Source organism: Tetrao urogallus (assembly GCF_951394365.1).
Source record: "Tetrao urogallus genome assembly, chromosome: 10".
Lineage (NCBI taxonomy): Eukaryota > Metazoa > Chordata > Aves > Galliformes > Phasianidae > Tetrao > Tetrao urogallus.
The window spans coordinates 7,379,424-7,398,458 of NC_136823.1; the positions used below are offsets into that span (position 1 = coordinate 7,379,424).

Genomic DNA, 19,035 nt, shown 5'->3' on the forward strand with positions numbered 1-19,035 from the left:
CAAATACTCAAAAGAACATATTACTTCTCCCCAGACAGTTTAAATAAAATAGATGGAAACTGGCTTAGAAGTAGGCTGTATTTGCAGTGCTGAGGACTCCTCTAGCTGAAGCTTCTAGCTGAAGTTCATCAGTAACACTTGCCATAAAAAGAAAACGACTATTTAAAACACATTTTACTTTCCTGGCTGTCCCAGGATTACAGCTGAGTAGGTACCTAATTCAGGTGTTCCTTGAGTATTGAGTTTTCATTTGTACATCCTCTATATGTGTGATAAGGTAACAATTACATACATCAATCCAAATGATTCATGCTATTATTTTTGCAAAGTCAGCAATGCATGCATTTACAGTATTGTGTTGTGTGGAATATACATAGCTATCGTGGCAGATTTGACAATAACTACTACTTCCAAAAGTAGTTGGAGTTGTTATTCTGTGCTTTTTAATACATTGTAGCTAAACACTGAAAAACAAGTAGAGTCTTCATCTCGTGATTCTTTTATTTCAATAATGAAAAAGTCTTTTGAGTCTTTAGATTAAGCAAACCAAATCAATAAATTTAAGTTTTAGAAAATAATATAATAAATACTAATAAATAAGTTATGGAAGTTTCTTATGTGGAGTTTTTCTAGGCAATGTGAATAAATACATAGAAGCTCTAATTAATTGTATTAATCCTAGATTACTCTAGGAACCGATGAAGGAATCAAACACTTCTGATTTGTTACACCTTGAACATGAATTCTGTTAAAGCTGGTGGAGTTTTGCTTCCAGCCATCCTGTAGAAAACCTTCTCTGGCTTACTAGAATGGGGAGAGGCATAGCTCACCACTTAGTTACGGTGATGTGCACCTGCTCTGCCACCAGTGCAGGTGCTGCCAGAGTGATTCAACACAAGATAGCTGCCTGAAGAAGTAGTGATTCCTTAGCAAACTGTTGACGTCTAGGCTTCCCTTGGAAAAAAATGCTTTTTTCTTTTTTGATGGTGTGACTGCCTAACATAAAATTTATTAGCTAACAAAGGATAGAAGAGACAGAAATAAGAACCTTCTATTCAGATAGATGGAAGCAAATTAATACAAATGAAGCTGTGTCTTACAAGTTGAAGTTTAATTTGGAAGGGTTACCTATATGTGTACTGTTAATAACTGTGGTTTACATACAGAAGTTGGGGGCCAAATTTAGAGGCAATGAAGTAATTATGAAGCTCTGTGGGTACTGTAACAAATTCTCATCTCTCCAGAAGATACACTTCTTTTTAGCCTCCCTTAATGCCCAGGTTACAGAATTCTGATCTTCCAGTTCTTGAGCCGAGATGCTTAACAAAGCGCCATCTCTGAGTTCACATTCACCGCAGCTTCTCAGCATGTGTCTGAGTCTGTCCAACCAGGAGAATGTCAGGGAGAGCTGTGCCTTAACGACAGAATCCAGAGAAGAGGGAAGATAAAATTGCATGCTTTCAGAAACCAGTCTGGAGGCTGCTATGCTTCAAGCACAGCCTGTTTTAAGTCAGCTTGAAGTTAACTCCACTTCAGCCAGGAATATCTCAGAACACAAACTTTGAAGTGAGCAGGCTTTGAAAAGCTGTCTACTGTACTTGAACGTGAGTAGAATAAATAGTCTGTGATCTGAGGTAGGTGAACCTGCAGCATATGCTTCAAAGAGAGCAGGACTAGTCCCATTTAACAGAATACTGATTCCTGAGAGAATTTTACACCCTTCAAGAGTCTGAGTTTGTCAGTCTAAATTTTTAAGATGTTTAGATGGGTTCTAGGTCGCTATAAGTAAACCCACAGATTATGTCTCCATTAGAATGTTATGAAAGGAGGAAGGTAAGATTGAAAACTAAGGAAGTGAAGAGACCAAATGATTTAGAAACATTGTGTGAAAAATAATTCAAAATAGGTTCAGGCAACAGTGGAGTATGTATCTAATAGGACAAAAGCAGAATTAGAGGTGTTACTGCACTGCTTTATCACGATTCCCAATTAGGGCTAGATTAATCAATACATACAGAGAACTTGCAATGATTTACATAAGGCAGTGGCAGCTTTTCAGGAAAGTAAGGCTTTGATCTGCATGCAGTTGCAGATGGGGATTTTACAGTTACCACAGATAGGATAAGTGAGACATTTTAATGATTTCTAATTAATGTTTTGGATTGGGATGTGCTATCTACTGCTGTGTAACACTGATGGTTATATCTGTACTATAAACTTGGCCTGCTCTCTCTATTTCACTTCAGAGATATCCCTGAACAGCTACACTGCAGGGTATGATAGCTGACTCCAATTACAGCACAGCTAACAAAACAATTCACTCCAAATGCCAGATGAGGCAGTTTCAGACTGTACCAAGTTTTGTCCCATCAACTAACGATAATGGTTAAAGAGTTTTCAGGCATATGCATGTTGATATAGAGTGAAATATACAAAGAACATTTTGACTCTACCAATTGGACTTGCACAGAGTAATTTGTCTCCAGATCTGATAGCGCCCACAGCTGGATCCTATTATAGGGGCTTCAGGCTGCTCCTATGTCACTTATGAAAAGGATTGGAACAGCTTCAGATTTTAGTTCTAGTGTCTGTATGAAAGGATGAAAATACCAACAGTGGTGTTCTGTTGAATGAGTATTTTTAAAGATTTACCTAATGGAATAATAGTGCATTTTCCATTACAGTGAAACCAAATTAAGTGAAAAAGAAAAACACTCTGTCCTTCTTAACATTTATTATCTTCTCTGTCCTCTGGTGGACAACTAGATGATGGACAAACTAGAACTGAAATCAAAACATTAAGTCTAGTGTTGGAAAAAGGCAGAAAGAAGGGCAAGAAGAGTGTCACTTGGCAAATGACTTTGCAATAGGTGTTATGGATGCTAAATCTTAATGAATTCAAAAAGAGATGGGGCAAGTCCACTGGCAGCCATGAGATATGGCACGTTCTCTGTTGTGTCATGCCTCCGAGCCACAGAGGCTGAGCATCCCACAAGATTTTTGCTGGCGATTTGAGACCTTATAGCTTCAGGATTTCCTGATGTCATTTTACCATTATTTGAGGTGCTTTTACTGCTTATGTTTCTCAGTTGCAACTTCCAGTAGTCTGGAATTTGTGTCTCTGTAACTCCTTATTTCTAGTTTTTGAGTGAGAAGTCAGTATTAATCCTTTCAATTGGAAAAACCTTGTCTGTGAGGATTTTTGTGCGTGTATTAACTAAGCTCTGTCTCCATCATTAGTCAAGACAAATTGACTCTTCTAATGTTTCTTTAAATGGAAGTTATGAAAAATGCCACAAGATGTGCATGAAATGAACAAGTTTTCCAGATAGACAGGACTTATTTACGTGCTTTCATCTCTGGTATTAATCCAATCAGAAATATTACTTCATGTATACAAATTATGATGCATTACCTGAATAGACTTTATTTGTCTCTAGAATTAAGTGGTGAAATTATTGAATAGATGCAGTTTCAGGTAGTTGATTTTAAGAGTTAGTGCCAGGTATTCTAGTGGATTAAGGGTTCTTGAGTTAGGAATGCTTTAAATTAGTTCATCATCTGCCCAAACCAAAACGTTTCTTCTGATGCTGGTTAGCTGCAGTTTCCAAGCTGTCACATCACAGGGCATTAGTCCTAGATAGATTATCCTAAAATATTGGGCTTATACATCAAACTGCATAAATAAGATGGGCTTTTTTTTTTTTTCCATATATTACACACATTGAAGTGATTTAAGGAGAAGCAAATCACAGTTGTGTGTACCTTTATAACAGAGCTTGGAAATTCATCTTTGCTCCTGGCTTACCAAACTAGCATAATGCCTTGCTTCTTGGATACATCCTCTTTCTGAGGAGGAAGAGTGTATCAGGTTGAGTTCCAGTGATTCCCAGAGCTCTTTTGTTCTCCTTGGATCTTTCGTTTTTCTCAAACTGAAATTGCACATATTCATCTTTCAAGTTTTTCAAAACAATTTATAGCAGGAAATTGTTGGCATCAACTCCAGATGAATATCTGCCCTTACTCTGAGCTCTGGGACTTGCAAAACGCTGTTTACTAATGGTATAGTTAAATTGGATGCAAAATGCATTCATATGCATGTGAAATTTAATCAAAATGTTGATTCTTACAAGCTATTATTAGAAAAACACTTTGCCTGATCTGTGTGTTGTGAATCACTGCTATGAAGTAAAGTCAGTTCTGAAATTAGAATAACTACAAGGTATGCATTTAAAAAAAAATCCCTGAGTAAAGGTCAGATGCCTACAATTGAAAGAAGGTGCAAAAGGCAGCACGCAGTGGAACAAAGCAGAAATCCAGTATTGGCAATAAGTCATTTTACTGATCTGAGCTCTCTTTGTTGTTAAGAGTTCTGAAAACTTTGGAGATGAAAAGAAACTGTTAGTCTCCTCAGCATAAACCCCTAATGTATTAAGTATTGCTAAAAGTATTGCATAGGAGATTGAGTTTAAGTAGGTCAGTATAACGGCAGCATTATGAGAGACCTTGTTTTCCATGTGAATATGTTGCAGAATTGGACCATGCAAACCTGGGATCTTTTAGAATTGAAATCAATGGCTCCAGCCTTTCTGATTGGCTATAATCTTTCTCCATTTTAATTTCTCCAAAACTTAATTTTATTGAAATTAAAAGGAAAATATCCAAATCAAATATGTACTTCACAATTTTAAAATTATTATTATTAGTAGTATTTTGCTATCGAGTAAGTAATTCTAGGTTGCTTTTCAGGATTTCAGCTTGATTTCTAGAACAGTTTAACTGCAGATGTACACAGAAGTTATTTTAGAGGACAAATGAAGGAGTTAAGTAAAAGAATCTTCTTTGGTTACTTTGGAAGTCTCAATTTAGTTAGTGTAATGTGTCATTGTGACAGATCACCATTGAAGAAAAGTGCCTACGGACCTTAATCTGCAAAGACTTAATGTGTGTGCTTACATTTAGCTGTACGTTGCATCACCTTGCAGAAACTGAAACTGATTTTTAAAAGATAGAAAGAATGAAATTAGAAATACCATTTGAAAAGGTTTTGTGTAATATGGAACTGCCAGTTTGAGCAAGGATGTTAATGACAGGGTTTAAAGCTGAGCTTTTATAGAGCTCAAAGCCTGATCACAAATTTCAGATGCAACAAACAAACTGAGGACAGCATTCACGTGAAAGGAAGAGGGTTTCCTTGTAAATTGTTCTACGATACCATATCTGGTCTTAAGTGCTCGCAGAGTTCTTATAGTCTCCTGAATCTCATGGCTAAAAAGAAGAATCTAACGCACAAATAAGATGTGAGAAATATTTCCAAAAAGGTATAAATCAGAATTTATGTTTGTAACGTACTGAAATGTCTTTTTGCATCTGAAAATTACAGGAAACATTCAATTTTCCTGTGTTTTACATGTGATTTTTTTTTTTTTTTTTTTTTTTTTTTTTTGGCACAAGTGTTCTAAGATGTCCATGGATCCATGGATAAGTTTTTTGAGTCTACCTCACAGATGCAATGAGCTCACTAAAATTAGGCACTGGAGAAGGTCTTTATAGAAAAACTTGTGTAATCAATAAATAGTGCATCTAAAGTTCAGGAAATTCAACCTTACTTAAAAAAAAACAAACCACAACAAAACAAAAAAAACAGCAACCACAACACTTTTTAAACTTCATTTAACATTGATCTTGGTGTAATTTTGGTTCTGAAGTGTTTCTGGGATATTTCCTCGTTTTTGTTATGTTTATAAAATTTTATTTCAGTTCTTCGTTTGTGTAAAGTTCTGTTCATGTTTTTAAAAATCTGAATGCATCCAGATGTAGCTTTTCAGGAAAAAAAAAAAAAAATTGAAATGTCATTTTGCAGAAAAAAAATATATTACTTGTCCTGTGGAAATACATTTCAGTACTTCTTTTCTCAAAGGATCATTCATGTTACTAAGATATATGTGAACAGTCCTAGTAAGCATAAATTAACTTGGAATCCAAGGTGTACTTTTCTTGGCGTTAGAGAATAGAACTGTTGCAATACTCAATTTGTATGTTTGATAGTGTTTTTAGTCTGAAAACTAGGTTCTCTCAGTACTTTCTTTTCAAGTTCATATTAGGAATGCTAATTAAACATGGCCAGTGCCTTCTTTCTTGTACTGCTCCCCTTCTCAAAGTACTGAAAGAATGAAGAGAATGCTATCTCACCTGAATGATTAAATTCTGTTTCTCTGCCTCTTAGTTCCTGTTACTATAGAGATCTACTCTATAAGATCATCTTATTTCTTGCAGATGAATGATGCTATGGGATTTGAATTGCCATGGGTGTATTTTGTCAGTCTCGTCATCTTTGGGTCATTTTTCGTACTAAATCTTGTTCTTGGTGTATTGAGCGGGTAAGCATACACCTTTTTCATCATGAAGGCAGAGTCCTGAATTCAGTTGCCATGAACACACAGGTTGTTTTCATACAGGTGAGACTTGAGTTGCCATGATTTTTTTTTTAATAAGTATTTCTTTTTTTTTCTAATTAGAACAGAAGCCGTTTTATGTAGCCTTCATAAAAGATAAGAAACACTAAAATCAGTTAGACATTCTAGTATATATATCTTTGTGTCCATATTTATGGCAAAAGTATAAAAAGAACTGAACATTTTTCTGCACTTAATTAAATATTTTAATTCATCTTCTAAGGCATCACATCTGTGGTATAATTTGGGTGAGTAATAAAATTAAAGAAAAATTAATTGGTTTTAAGAACTGTATAAATACAAAACTTTCAGTGTTGACACCTACGTGATCTGGCAGCTGCAAAAAGGACTCTGCTGTTTAATGAATGACTGAATCATAACTTATTTCCTTACGTTTTACAGGTAAATGATGCAATAGGATGTGAATGGCCATGGATCTATTTTGTTAGTCTTATCATCCTTGGCTCATTTTTCGTACTTAACCTGGTTCTTGGTGTACTTAGTGGGTAAGCAGTTGAGTTAACATTGTGTATGCTACTGCTACTTGTAAGATGGCCTCTGCATTTACTCAAGCTTCTCAGCAATGGCTTCTTTTGCATGTACTTGAGATTCTTATGTCATTCTACCAGTGTTTGCTCTTTGGACTGAACTGTGTGATCCTAATGCTTGTATCTGTCTGACATCACGTTCACCATGCTTGCCAAAAATACTCATTAAGTGAGGTGCTGATCTCCACATTCAGTAATATTTCAGCACGGGTATGGGTAGTGCTTGTACAAATATTTTCCCCTATAGATATAGTGGTGTTTCTTTCTGAAAGTTGCTTTTAAAAAAAAAAAAAAAAAAGAAAGAAAAAAAAGCTGTAAATAGATTGGAGTTCTCCTTGCATTTACTAGTTATGTAGCAAAATTTTTTTAATGGGGTGCTTCAAGATTTGTCTTAGAGTATGACTGGCTTACACAAAATATCTAGTGCTTGTTGTATTGTTCTGTACTACTGTAATAACTTGCACCAGCAAGCTAATATATTTATCAATAATCAAATATCAATTTATTATGTTTGTCAGTGAGAGACATTATAGCTCCTCATTGTTCTGTGTACTACAGACTCTGACTAAGAGCTGAAGTGGAATCTGTTGCAGCTGCATAATAGGTTTTAAAACTATATGTCAACAGTTTGCAAGGTTTCTTTCCGACAAAGCCCCCTTTCTGAAGTTACATCTTTATTTCTTTTGCCATTTCCTGTCTTGCAACACAGTTGAGCTGGGGAAACTCCAAATTAGGTAAATGTATTTTTAAAAATCCTGCTAGCATTTGAAAACTGTGTGCATTATTGGAATCTTCAAACCGTGAAGTTTGAAAAAGACCTATAAGATGATCAAGCCCAACCGCCAACCCCGATTATAATTGTGTGGATTAGCTATGAATTACAAACAAACAAAAAGTATCATTCTGGCAACATCAGGCCAGCTGTGACAGCTGTGTTAGCCAGTGGAAAAATTGGTCTTGCATTGAATGCAGCCTTGGAAGTGAGGTGTCATCAGACTCCTGACTGTATGCACAATCATATTCACTGCTTTGCCATGTCGTACGTCAGATTTGAAAGGAATTATATAATGCTGTATTATATTCCCAGAAGTCAGGCAATCAGAAACAACATTTCCAATTGCTGATAAGATGACTTTGTTTCAAGAGCATTTTTATCTAGTCAGTGTTTCTACAATGTGGTTTTTAAAATCGGATTGATTGTCTGTGATAGACTACTTGCACACAAGAAACTAGGGAAGGCATGGTTTTACCTTACTTTCAGAATCAACTCATAAAGTGGGAGTTTAAAAGCAAAAGGGTAGACATAAAGCATATCAGTTTATTTTCTAATTTATCTCTTCTTTCCATGGCCCACCCTGATTTATAAAGGATGATTTATGCAGCCATATAGGCTTTGTTTTATTCAGGGACAAACATGTCAAATGTTACAAAATGAATGGTTTAGCTCTTGCATCACAGCCTCACTAAACAAGCAAGAAAGAAAAGGACAAAAAAATGAGGGTAGTTGCTGTATGATTTATTTCTGCTGTTGGTAGTGTTACCTAACATTGCTGTCTGACTTCCCACTAAAGCCATTAGTGGATTAGGTTTTCACATTTCCTTTCACTGGCCCATAAGAAGGTCAGAAGGAGCAGTTAGTTTTCTTCCTGTCACGCAAAAGTGTACTGTCAGAGCAGTTAATTAGTATTTTCCTTTTCCCTTGCATGACTCAAATTAATTGCTACTGGTCTCAGATTTTTTAATTTTTTAAAAGCAAGTTGTGGAGAAAGTAATGCCAGATTTATGTGCTGATGCACATGTTCTCTTCTTCCACTGAATCCATGGAAAATGAGAGGTCCTTACAGCTAAGCTCTTTCTTTGATTTAATATGTTTAAAATATTTTATAAGGTTTGCACCATTTTGATAGACAGCTACTTTTTTCACTGCATAGTTTCTGTATTTTAATAAGGCAGTTTTTCAAAGGTATTAAAAATTGAGTAAGTCAGATAAATTACTGCATTTTTGATTGCACCCCTCTGCAATTCCATTTAACGACTCAGATACCTTTAACATAAACTTTAAGGCATCAGTTTGGTACTCTTTCAGCAGCTTTTCTTCCATTGCAAAGATACGGTTTTGGTGAGGAAAGTCTGTTGGAATTATGAAGTTGTTCTAGAGCCACTGTTATAATAAAATAGGGGAAAAGGTGTCCCTTAGTAAGGTTCCATTCTTCAGAAAATAAATTTCCCCTGGTTTATAGGTGTTCCTTGATCCATAGGGTTCTAATGGGCTCTTAGAGCCCTTACCTACTTGCCTTTACTTGGGTGAACTCAAACAGAAGCAGCAAATGGCATGTGTACTCAGATTTATAATTTCTTTCATTCTTGAACTTGTTTTCTGCCATGGTGTCACTAATTGCAGTGTCAGTTGAGCATTCAGAGTGCTTGATGGATTGTCTGCTGTTCGTGATTTCCATGCTGAAGGAAATGATACAAGTAAATTGAGATTTGTGATATATAAATACCACCAAAATTGACATTGAGTGGGGAAAGAGAAAGGGGGAAGTGAGTATCCCTGAAAGATATAAAAGACACCTATTATATCAAAGTAATAATTGGTACAAAAGAGAAGAAAATGTCCTGGAGAACGTGTTTGAAACTGATGAGGGCCAGTGTGGAACAGTTACACGGATTTTATTTGGTCACTGAATGCATTTATATTTAACATATAACTATTTTCCATATATTATGTATTTACACCTACTTGTCTAAATTTTTTGGGTATGCTGAACATTTTGTGGATGTATTTGTATTAATTAGTGGAAAGCTGTGTGTATATATATATATGTATATATAATTCTGAATCAGGCATTGAATGTGTAACACTTGCATTCTTTATGTTATTTAAGTTAGCTTTTATGTTTTGTGTTCTTCAAACCATAGCACGAAACTTCTTCTATGATAAAACTACAAAGTTAAATTTTACTTAACCAATCAAAGAATGCAGAAAGTTATGGCAACTGACTTGAAAAGCATGGCTTTGCATACAGATTTTGTAAGTGGAATCTCAATGCCTAATACAGTTTTTCTGTATGGAAGTGTTAGTTCCTGTAATATACAGCTGTGCTCAATACATTTAAATCTGCTGCTCTGATCTGTTTGCGGTTTTGAAGCATTCATTAATTCTCTTTGCATCCCTGTGTTACTCTGTGGCCATCTGCCCCTTTGTGTTTCTGTACTGCCTCTTGTGTACCGCATGTTTACGTAGATACTGTAGAAATGGAGGAGAATGATGGTTTGGGAGAAATTTTATTTTACACATAGCCCTTTCTGAAGGTGAGTATTTTCTGGTTATCCATGTCGCTTTTACCCACTGAAGATGATACTCATAAAAACTCAGTGCGTATTTTTAATAGTAGATATGTAAATTAAGAGAAATATTATGTGTAAATATTTAAATTTTTGGAAGGAAGCTGTCTATAGAGTTTTTTTTATCTTCTAAATACTCTCTTGAATAACAAGAACAGAGAGAATTCATAGGCTGAAGGTTGTACAACTGCTTTTTTGTTAGCTTGTCTTTTTCAAAATTCTCCCTTTCTCATACTCTGTATTAGTCACTAGTCTGATTATTCACATCATTCTCAAAGTGAATTCTCAATTGAAAAGTTATGTTGGTTTGCAGAGGCTATGCAGAAAAAGGCAGTCTGGGAAAAGATTCCAGTTCACGCTTCAGAAATTTTACCACATCCAGCTCAGCTTCTAGATCTATTGCAGAAATGGTTACAGAGCCAGCTTTAGAAAAGACTAGAAATGGTTCTGGTTCCAGCAAGTGCATGTGTAAATTCTAGTAGCTCTAGCTCTAGTGATGCACTCCAGGCAGGGGCTGTAGATCCACCTCTCTAAAGGAATTTTTAGGTAAAACCCTCAAAATGACCTTCGTAAAAAACAGCGTCAGGATGGGCTATTGAAAATGTTCCAGAACTTGCAGCTGGAGCTCCAAGAAATTGACTGGACAATCAAAGCTGAGTCCAGCTCTAGAAAAGACCTCAAGATCTGGCTTTAGACCAGGGAAAGGGTTCTAAAGGGCTTCATAGTTGGCAAGATTCATCTCCAGATGAGTGCTCTAGAAATGGCAATTGAACACCTATAGATGTGGTTCTAGGAAAAGGTTCTAGCAATGACTCTTAGTTGCACTTCAACAGAAGGCTCTGTAGAAGCCTAGCTCTAGCCTGAGAACAGACCTGATGAACAACTCCTCCCTAAGCACGCTAGAAAAAACTGGACATAGATCCAATACCAGAAATGTACCTGAAGTGAGTTTTTTGGGAATCTACACGGCCACCTGGAACTATTACCTGATCTTTCACAATCTTGAATTCATATAAGATATAGAAACGTGGATCAAAATGCTTACTTGTAGCACTGAAAAGCTGCAAATACATTCCTCAGACTGTTTTGCATTTTCTTTATCTTGGGCTGGCCTGCATTTTGCCAGTTCACATTATGGATTTATAGCTGCCTGTGGTTCTGAATGATTGTTTTAGCTACTGGAAATCACAAGTTGTCATGACATGATTGTGCTCTATTTTGATTGCCAGATCTTTTGAGCTAACAGCAGGCAGGGGGTTCACTAGAGTACACTTCTTTTTCTTTAAAAAAACAAGTCCCTCTCATTAGGGTTTGAGGACTGGGCAGTGCAGCTTTAGGGCAACTTGATGCTTGATGGGGTAGTACAAATTACAACTAAGTAGCTTCTCAGCAATTCTGGTTTGGTAAAAAGTGATGGACTTCTTCAGGAGCCTGCTTTTACGTGTGGCTTTGTTACTCACTGTGTCTGTATCAGGCATAAATGGGATCTGTATTCTCTGAACTTATTAAATACCAGGCAGAAATTGAGAGCTGAGGGCAGATCTCTGAATATTCCTGGATAAAAGACCTGAGTGTACTGTGACCACCAGAGCAAGAGACAGAAGGCTGAGACTAGGAAGTTAAGTTAGAAATTACAAAGTTAAGGGTTGCCCCATAAAAGAGGCAGGAATTGAGAGAGACACATCAACCCAGAAAGTACCTTTAAAGGTGTGTTGAAAATTTAAATAAAGATGCCTGTAATTCATCATGCATTACTCTGTTTTACTATGAACTGAGGAAATAGTAAATGATAAAACTTCATAGCTTATTTATTAAGAGACATTGCTTTTAATGATGCATGATAATCTATTCTTCAGGATAGCCCTTATCGTTAGGGGATGGCTTCTGCTGGCAGCATCTTCTGCTGGCAGCATTACTATGTCTTGGGGTAGCCATGGGAACAAGTAAGACCTTTCAAACACACTTAATGAATCTCTGTACGTTGAATTTATTGCTTTACTAAAGGACACAAAAGCATGAGCTTTGACATGTCCTTGTATATATCTTCCTACATGCAAGTCTTCTAGGTTTCTAAGAGAATGTTAATTTTTTCTATTTCTTTCCCACAGTAATATTTGTAATGTATGTAGTGATTCTGAAAGCTAAGGGTACGTACTTACGCATGTCAATCTCGCCAGCAACATCTGTCAATTAATGTAATGTAAAATAAATTGGTACAGAGGAGCTGATACACCTAAGAATTGTCTACAGTGTACACAGAAAAAAATCATTGAAAAAGACATTTGAATAATGATGTACAAAATAGAAAATGGCAGAGAACTGTCAACCATAGTCTTACAGCAAAAGGGATATGAACTGGTTTTGACAGGATTCCTTTTGACAGCAGAGGGAAAACTTAGCAGAAAAAAGACATCTGGATAAAAATTTAACTCCCTCACACAATATATGTTAGAAATGAGGAAAGGGACCTCAACTCCAGATATCATCAGGTTATGAGCTAAAGTAGGTTGCTTTTGATTGCTCTGTGGCTGGTAAAAATAAAACTCAAATACACAAATATTAAACAAACAACAAAAAAAAACCAACAAAGAAAAAGGAAATATCCCTGACAGATCAATTGAATATACTGACCATAGATGATGGCAAATTCTTTCAGATGTATGCAGTAATAACTAACCATCTGGTCTAAACAGAGACCTATGGGAGTGATTCAGTACTCTTTAATAAAAGAGCATAAACAGAAGTCCTATTAGTACACATCACACTGTCTTATTAGTATGGGTCCTGTGAAATGGGCTTTTGGCAGTTAAAACATATCAGTTTTAAAAACTTTATTGGCAGTGCTCATCATGATGGTAGGTTGAACATGCTTTGGGGAATAGAACCTGCCCTCAGTGCTTCCAATTCCTCCTCTAAGAAATCCAGTATTGTAAGCCAAGCAGGTCTCTTCTCAGGGCAGAATGGGCACATTGAAAGTGCTAATGTAAATACAGTCTGAAATGTCAAAACTCAGTTTTGTTTCTCCATTGCCACTTCTTTCCAATTGTTCCTCATCTTGCTGCTCCTGCAGATGATTCCCCTGCCTCTTTGGCACAATATTCTATACAGTATACATTTTCTCAACTGCTGATTAACTGTATAGAAATAACTATAGATAGATAGTAACAGTTTGCATTTTGATGTCACGAACCCAATTATCTTTGCTCAAGGAAAATTTCTGGTATGCTTATATTTCTGCAGAAATAATTCTGTGGTATTCAGCCTATGATTTTTTGTTATTTTCAACAGAAGGGGTAATAAGTACAAATGTTTAGTAATTGAAGATGTGATGTCACTTCACCTTTAAAAATATCTCTTCACACCCGGGTTACACAGTAGGCCCAGCAGGAGCTGTTGTCTGTGTCACTGTGCACTTTGAGTTCTCTGATGTGATTCTGCTGATTTGTTGGTTGGTATGGTTACTGCTGCGTGAAATCTCTTCTGAGTCTGGTGGCCAACACTGTACTTCTGTGAGTACATTTCTGTGACTGTGTGACTCTGTGAATGAACAAGGCTCTAGGATGTCTGGGTGACACTGGCATATAGCGTTCCCGTAACACTTTCTGTGTAGCAGACATTAAGTTACACATTAAGTTACGTACTGCAGGGGATGAATTGTCTCTCTCATTCTGGCTGCATAGGTTTGCAAGGTCAGTAACACAGCCAGCCAAGAGTCATCCTAGTTTACACTTAGAGGTGGAACTTCTTGTTTCCTATCATGACTACCTCAGTGATGCACATGAGATAGAGCAGCACTCATCTTACCAGGTTTCCATTTCATATCTGCTAGTGTGTCAGATCAGAGTAGCCTCTCAATGCTTTTCAATTTATAGTAACTTGGATGGAGTCTGATTAAAATCACATTTTAGTGGGGAGACCCTTATGAGTGTTACCACAGTCGCAATATCTCTTTGAATACAATTTTAATCAAGTTAATTAATGAAACAAAGAAAAAAAAAAAAAAAACCAACACCCAAATTTACACTTTCACATACCAGATCTAGTTCATCTTTATCAAAACAAAAAGAAATATTTATTTTAAAATTAGTCCTTACTGCACCCAATTGTGAAAACAAATATTTACATTGCTGAGGTCCACTTAACACAATTAATGTACAGCTTCCTAAGCCTGTCATCTTCGTAGGCTTCTGGGCTGAGTACTGGGTTGATCAAAGTCAGAGAGGCCAGTTCAGGCCATTGGTCTAATGACGCTTGGATTAATGATGCCCACATGACCAGAAGTCTTTCCTTTCTGCCCTGGAACTAGCCTACACTCTCTGTAGCCATGAAATGATGCACAAGCAGCTCTCTTATTTCTCCTTCCAGGAAAACAGCCAAAATCTGTGTATTTGTCTATATATCCAACTTTTTTGTTGTCCAAATGTTTTATCAGCAGTGTTAAATAGCAAACGTTTCTCCTCCACCTCACCTCCACAGACTTTTTCAATTAACTTGTTTTTTCGTTTTTTTTTCTTGGAAAAAATACATTTTCTCTGCTAACAGGATAATCATTTCGTTTCCAGTTCAATTTAATTCCACTCTTACACTTTGTATTTGTGTGAGAAGAGTCACTGGGGATTTTGTCTGACTGCTGTGACTTTTCTAATATGATTGAGAGTGACTTGGCAACTGCATCAGTCAGTTCCTTCAGGACCCTGAGATGCATTGCCATCAGTCCCCATAGACTTATACTCATTCAATCTCATGAGGTGATTTTGGATTTGCTCTTCTCTTACTTGTGGGAGGGATTTTGTTCCCCCAGCTCCCATCTAGAAGTTCCAGGTTCTGAAAGGCACAATGAGTCTGGTTGGCTGTGAAGACTGAGGCAAAGATCCCATTCAGTACTTCAACATTTTCCATGTCTGTTGTAAGCTTTCCCTTGTCATTTATCATGGGGCACCAATCTACCTGTTGAGTCCATTCTCATTATTTTTCACATCCCTCGCCAAGTTTGGTTCTATCATTGCATTTTTCCCAGGCCACACGTCCCTTCTTGCACTGCCCATACATGCCCTTTTTTCTCAGTTTGACCAGTAGGTTCTTGCTGAGCAAGGACACTGCAGACAGTTGGGTTTTTAGAATTAAGTTAAAATTTTTAAACATTGTGGAAATTAAGCACCTCTACATCTCTCTCTACTGATATATTGCCACAGCATTTAACCAAGACTAATGTCTGACTTCTGTGCTGTATTGAAGGGAAAGGTCATAGATAGCTGTGTGTATAAAAACTGTGCTTAATCCTCTGCATGCAGCTATTTTAATATAAAGACAAGGTTAAAGGGGGGCTCAGTCATGGGTGAAGTGCTGTTCAAAGTAGCAGCCTTGCCAACTGTTTCATTTTACAGTGACTCTCATATAATAACGGCAGCTTTCATTTTATTTTACCCACACAAATCACAAATTCCTCGCTCTAATGAAAGATACCAAAGGACAAAACAAGAATAGTGAGCAAAAGCTAGCAAAGATTATTGCTTCAGATTTCATAGTATGCTATGATAGCTCTGTTTTCCAGATGTACTGCTGGTGTAGTCACGGGTACATTGCCCCAATCAGATGTAAAGGACAGCATCCTTCATACACTAGGATGAGCCTAAACCCAGGATCTCATAAACCAGTAATTTCTTACAGGCATGTGACTTCTGCTGTCAAAACAATGAAATCCTTAAAAAAAAAAAAAAAAAAAAAAAATTAATTAAAGGAGTTATTCCTGGTAGAGTTCTGCTGAGTGCTGTCTCTCACAAGTGTTTTTGTGAAGAGATGGCCTTCAACTCACCCTTGGATGCTTGGCAAATGGTAGCAAATGCAAAGCAAGCTCTGGCGTTCTTCAGCTATGTTAAGGTGCTATCAGATAGAACAGAATGGTCTCCATGTACCAAAACTAAGTTTTGTTGTAATTCTTAGCTGTATTCGTAGTGTCTGCCTCTCAGATTTTGCAGCTTTATTTCAGTTCTTCAGCATAACAAAAATATAACATTCTGAACAATTGCATAGAAAGAGCTTAACTCTCAAATTTACTGATGTCAAAGCAGGAAATTAGTGTTTAGATGATGTTTAGAGAGTGAAAATAAAATAAGAAAAAATAGGAAAAGCTAAGAGTATACAATGAGAATTCCAGATACGGAATGTGTGTCATGGAACTGAAATAATACTTTCAAAAAATGTAAAACTTTCTATTATTTTTCTGTATTTTGTTAGCATATTGATGATTGTGTTTAATGTGTTCAAATATTTTGCAAGCCTTGCACTTTCGAACACAGGAATTTCATAATATTTTTTTTAATTTTGAACGAAGACATTTCCAGTGCTTTAAAAAGTTCCCCCTTGAACGCGAGCTAATTAGGGGATATTTTCAAGTGAAAAATCACAGTAAATAAAGGAGTTGTAAATCCATAGTAATAGAAATTGTTATAGCCATTTTCTGAATTCATTTAGCTCTAGTGTAAGATAAATAACTTAAATCAGAAAAAAGCTTAATTTTTAATCTTGAGTTAATACCTTGTTCAAAAGATGCTTATCTGCCCCTCATCAAACAGGCTGATACTCAGATAAGTCAGAAAATGTTTGATCCTTCTAGCAAACTGAGTTATGCATTTGGAGATTGTGTATCAGACTGAGCATTTTAAGAGTCAGTGTATGAAGTGTGATGCAAGAGCTTACTTGGTATTTATCCTCAGACATTCATACCTAAGGGGCTTGTAGATTCATGGGGTGATTCAGGTTGGAAGGCTGCTCAGAAGGTCATGTTATGCACTTGCTTCTCAAAGATTAGATTAGTATGAGGGTCATTCCATGATATTTCAGGGAGCAGACCACATCACAAAGCTAAACTAGGCTAAGTCAAATGCTGTATATTTCTTGAGATGGGAGCAACCAGGCAGAGGATTCAACTCACGAACAGAGGTGCAATTCTCATCTGTAAAAACAGAATTTCCAGGATCTACTACAGAGAGTAACGGGGCAAAACATCCAGATTTCAAACAGCACAGGTCTCTGCCTAGTGTAATAGAAAGAGAGCTTGTTAGTGATGTTCTGTGAATGAGATTTGGCAGTGAGTGTGTATCTTTGGACATGGACAGTGAGCCGTAGCTGGAAGAGGAAGGAAGTTTTTTAAGACTAAATGCCAGAATTTCCTTTTTGCTGAAAGTGTTACTCAACTCAGTTCTCTGAAATCACTTTATTCATGCAATCCAGTTTATCTTCTTAGCCATTCGATACAGTCGATCTTTAAAGCTATTTATAAAAGCACATAAACAAATGGTGGCATATAAACTGTCTTGGAAGAATTAAGAATCTTGTTTAATTTTCATTTAAATCGTAAGATCTCCGAAAGTTCTGGTGTAGTACAATGGGGATTTGCCATGACTTCTTTGCATCACTGTCTTGTTGTCAAAAAACTTTCCAATCTTCTGTGTGGTTGATGCAGTTCATTATCTATGTCAGTATGTAATTCTGCAATGTCAAGACCTAGATCAAAATGCCTGGCAAGCTGACAATTAGTATTTTTTTTTTTTTTGCTTTATCTGAATTTGATAGGGAATTTTCCAAGGAAAGAGAAAAAGCCAAGGCCCGAGGGGACTTTCAGAAGCTACGTGAAAAGCAGCAGCTTGAAGAAGATCTGAAGGGATATTTAGACTGGATTACACAGGCAGAAGACATTGATCCTGAGAATGATGAAGAGGCTGATGAAGAAGGCAAACGGAACAGTACGTGTTCTTTACTCAGTGCTGAATGGTTTGATTGCTTTCAGTGAGTTACTGTGGAGAATGCAGCCTAGCTGGTGTTGATCTCTGATTTTAAATTTGCATAAGTTTATTAGCAGAACAATCACGTCTATTAATATATTGATACTTGAAGTTATGGAAAAGAATTTAGAATTTTACAATAGATTCAGAATTTTCCTCTGACCTGTGGATTTACGACTCAGCCTGCACTCAGTCTACTCAGATTGAAAAACCTTGCTTTATTTGTATTCTCTAAAAAGTTAGTGCATATGAGCTGCGTACTACTAAGTATCGTCGTAAGTCCTTGATCAAGAAGAATATGTATTTATGTGTAGTTGCATGCAGTAGAAGCAATGACTTAAAAAGCTTAAAGTATACAGTCAAAACTCCAGTAGAAAAATAACCTTGTGCTAATAGGATTTTTTTGAGTTTCAAAGTGAGGAAATGACACTCTTGCTCATTCTGATATTCAAGAAGACCACTATATTGAATCTTTTCTACTAGAAGTTTTCATATGCAATTAGAAATTGGAAAATTTTGGGGTACCTTAATGGAATGGTAAGAAGTATAATTGTCACTTACTTACAGCATATTAGTGTATATAGTAGTGTACAATGGAAACAGTAGTCTATTACCACAATAACTTTCTAGTGCTTCTGATCAGAGTTCCAACATAAAGAAGGAAGTTAGTTTTGTGATCTTGCAAAAACTGTGAGTTATCATTTTGTTTCTGTATGTGAGAAATTTTAATTAATAGCAGTATTTTAATGTAATAATTTTATATAAAGTATTTTAGTTTCTTAGCTGTGTTTGCATAGTAATAAATAAAAAGAGAACTTCTAGTGCTGTACATAAATGAGAGCATGGATGTTGCTGGTATAATACTGAATGTAAGATGAAGGCCCAAATTCCAATTAGGTATTG

At 36.3% G+C, this 19,035-nt stretch overlaps 1 protein-coding gene across 1 annotated transcript in view; it reads left to right on the top strand.

The window, feature by feature from the left end:
* CACNA1D (calcium voltage-gated channel subunit alpha1 D) overlaps positions 1-19,035 on the top strand; it is a gene marked incomplete at both ends in the record, with an annotated part of 164,529 nt that overhangs the window by 72,010 nt on the left and 73,484 nt on the right. The window contains 2 exons of the mRNA XM_079540594.1: positions 6,858-6,961; positions 17,924-18,093. Of these exons, the coding sequence (XP_079396720.1) occupies positions 6,858-6,961; positions 17,924-18,093 (274 nt within the window). The remainder of the gene's footprint in view (positions 1-6,857; positions 6,962-17,923; positions 18,094-19,035) is intronic.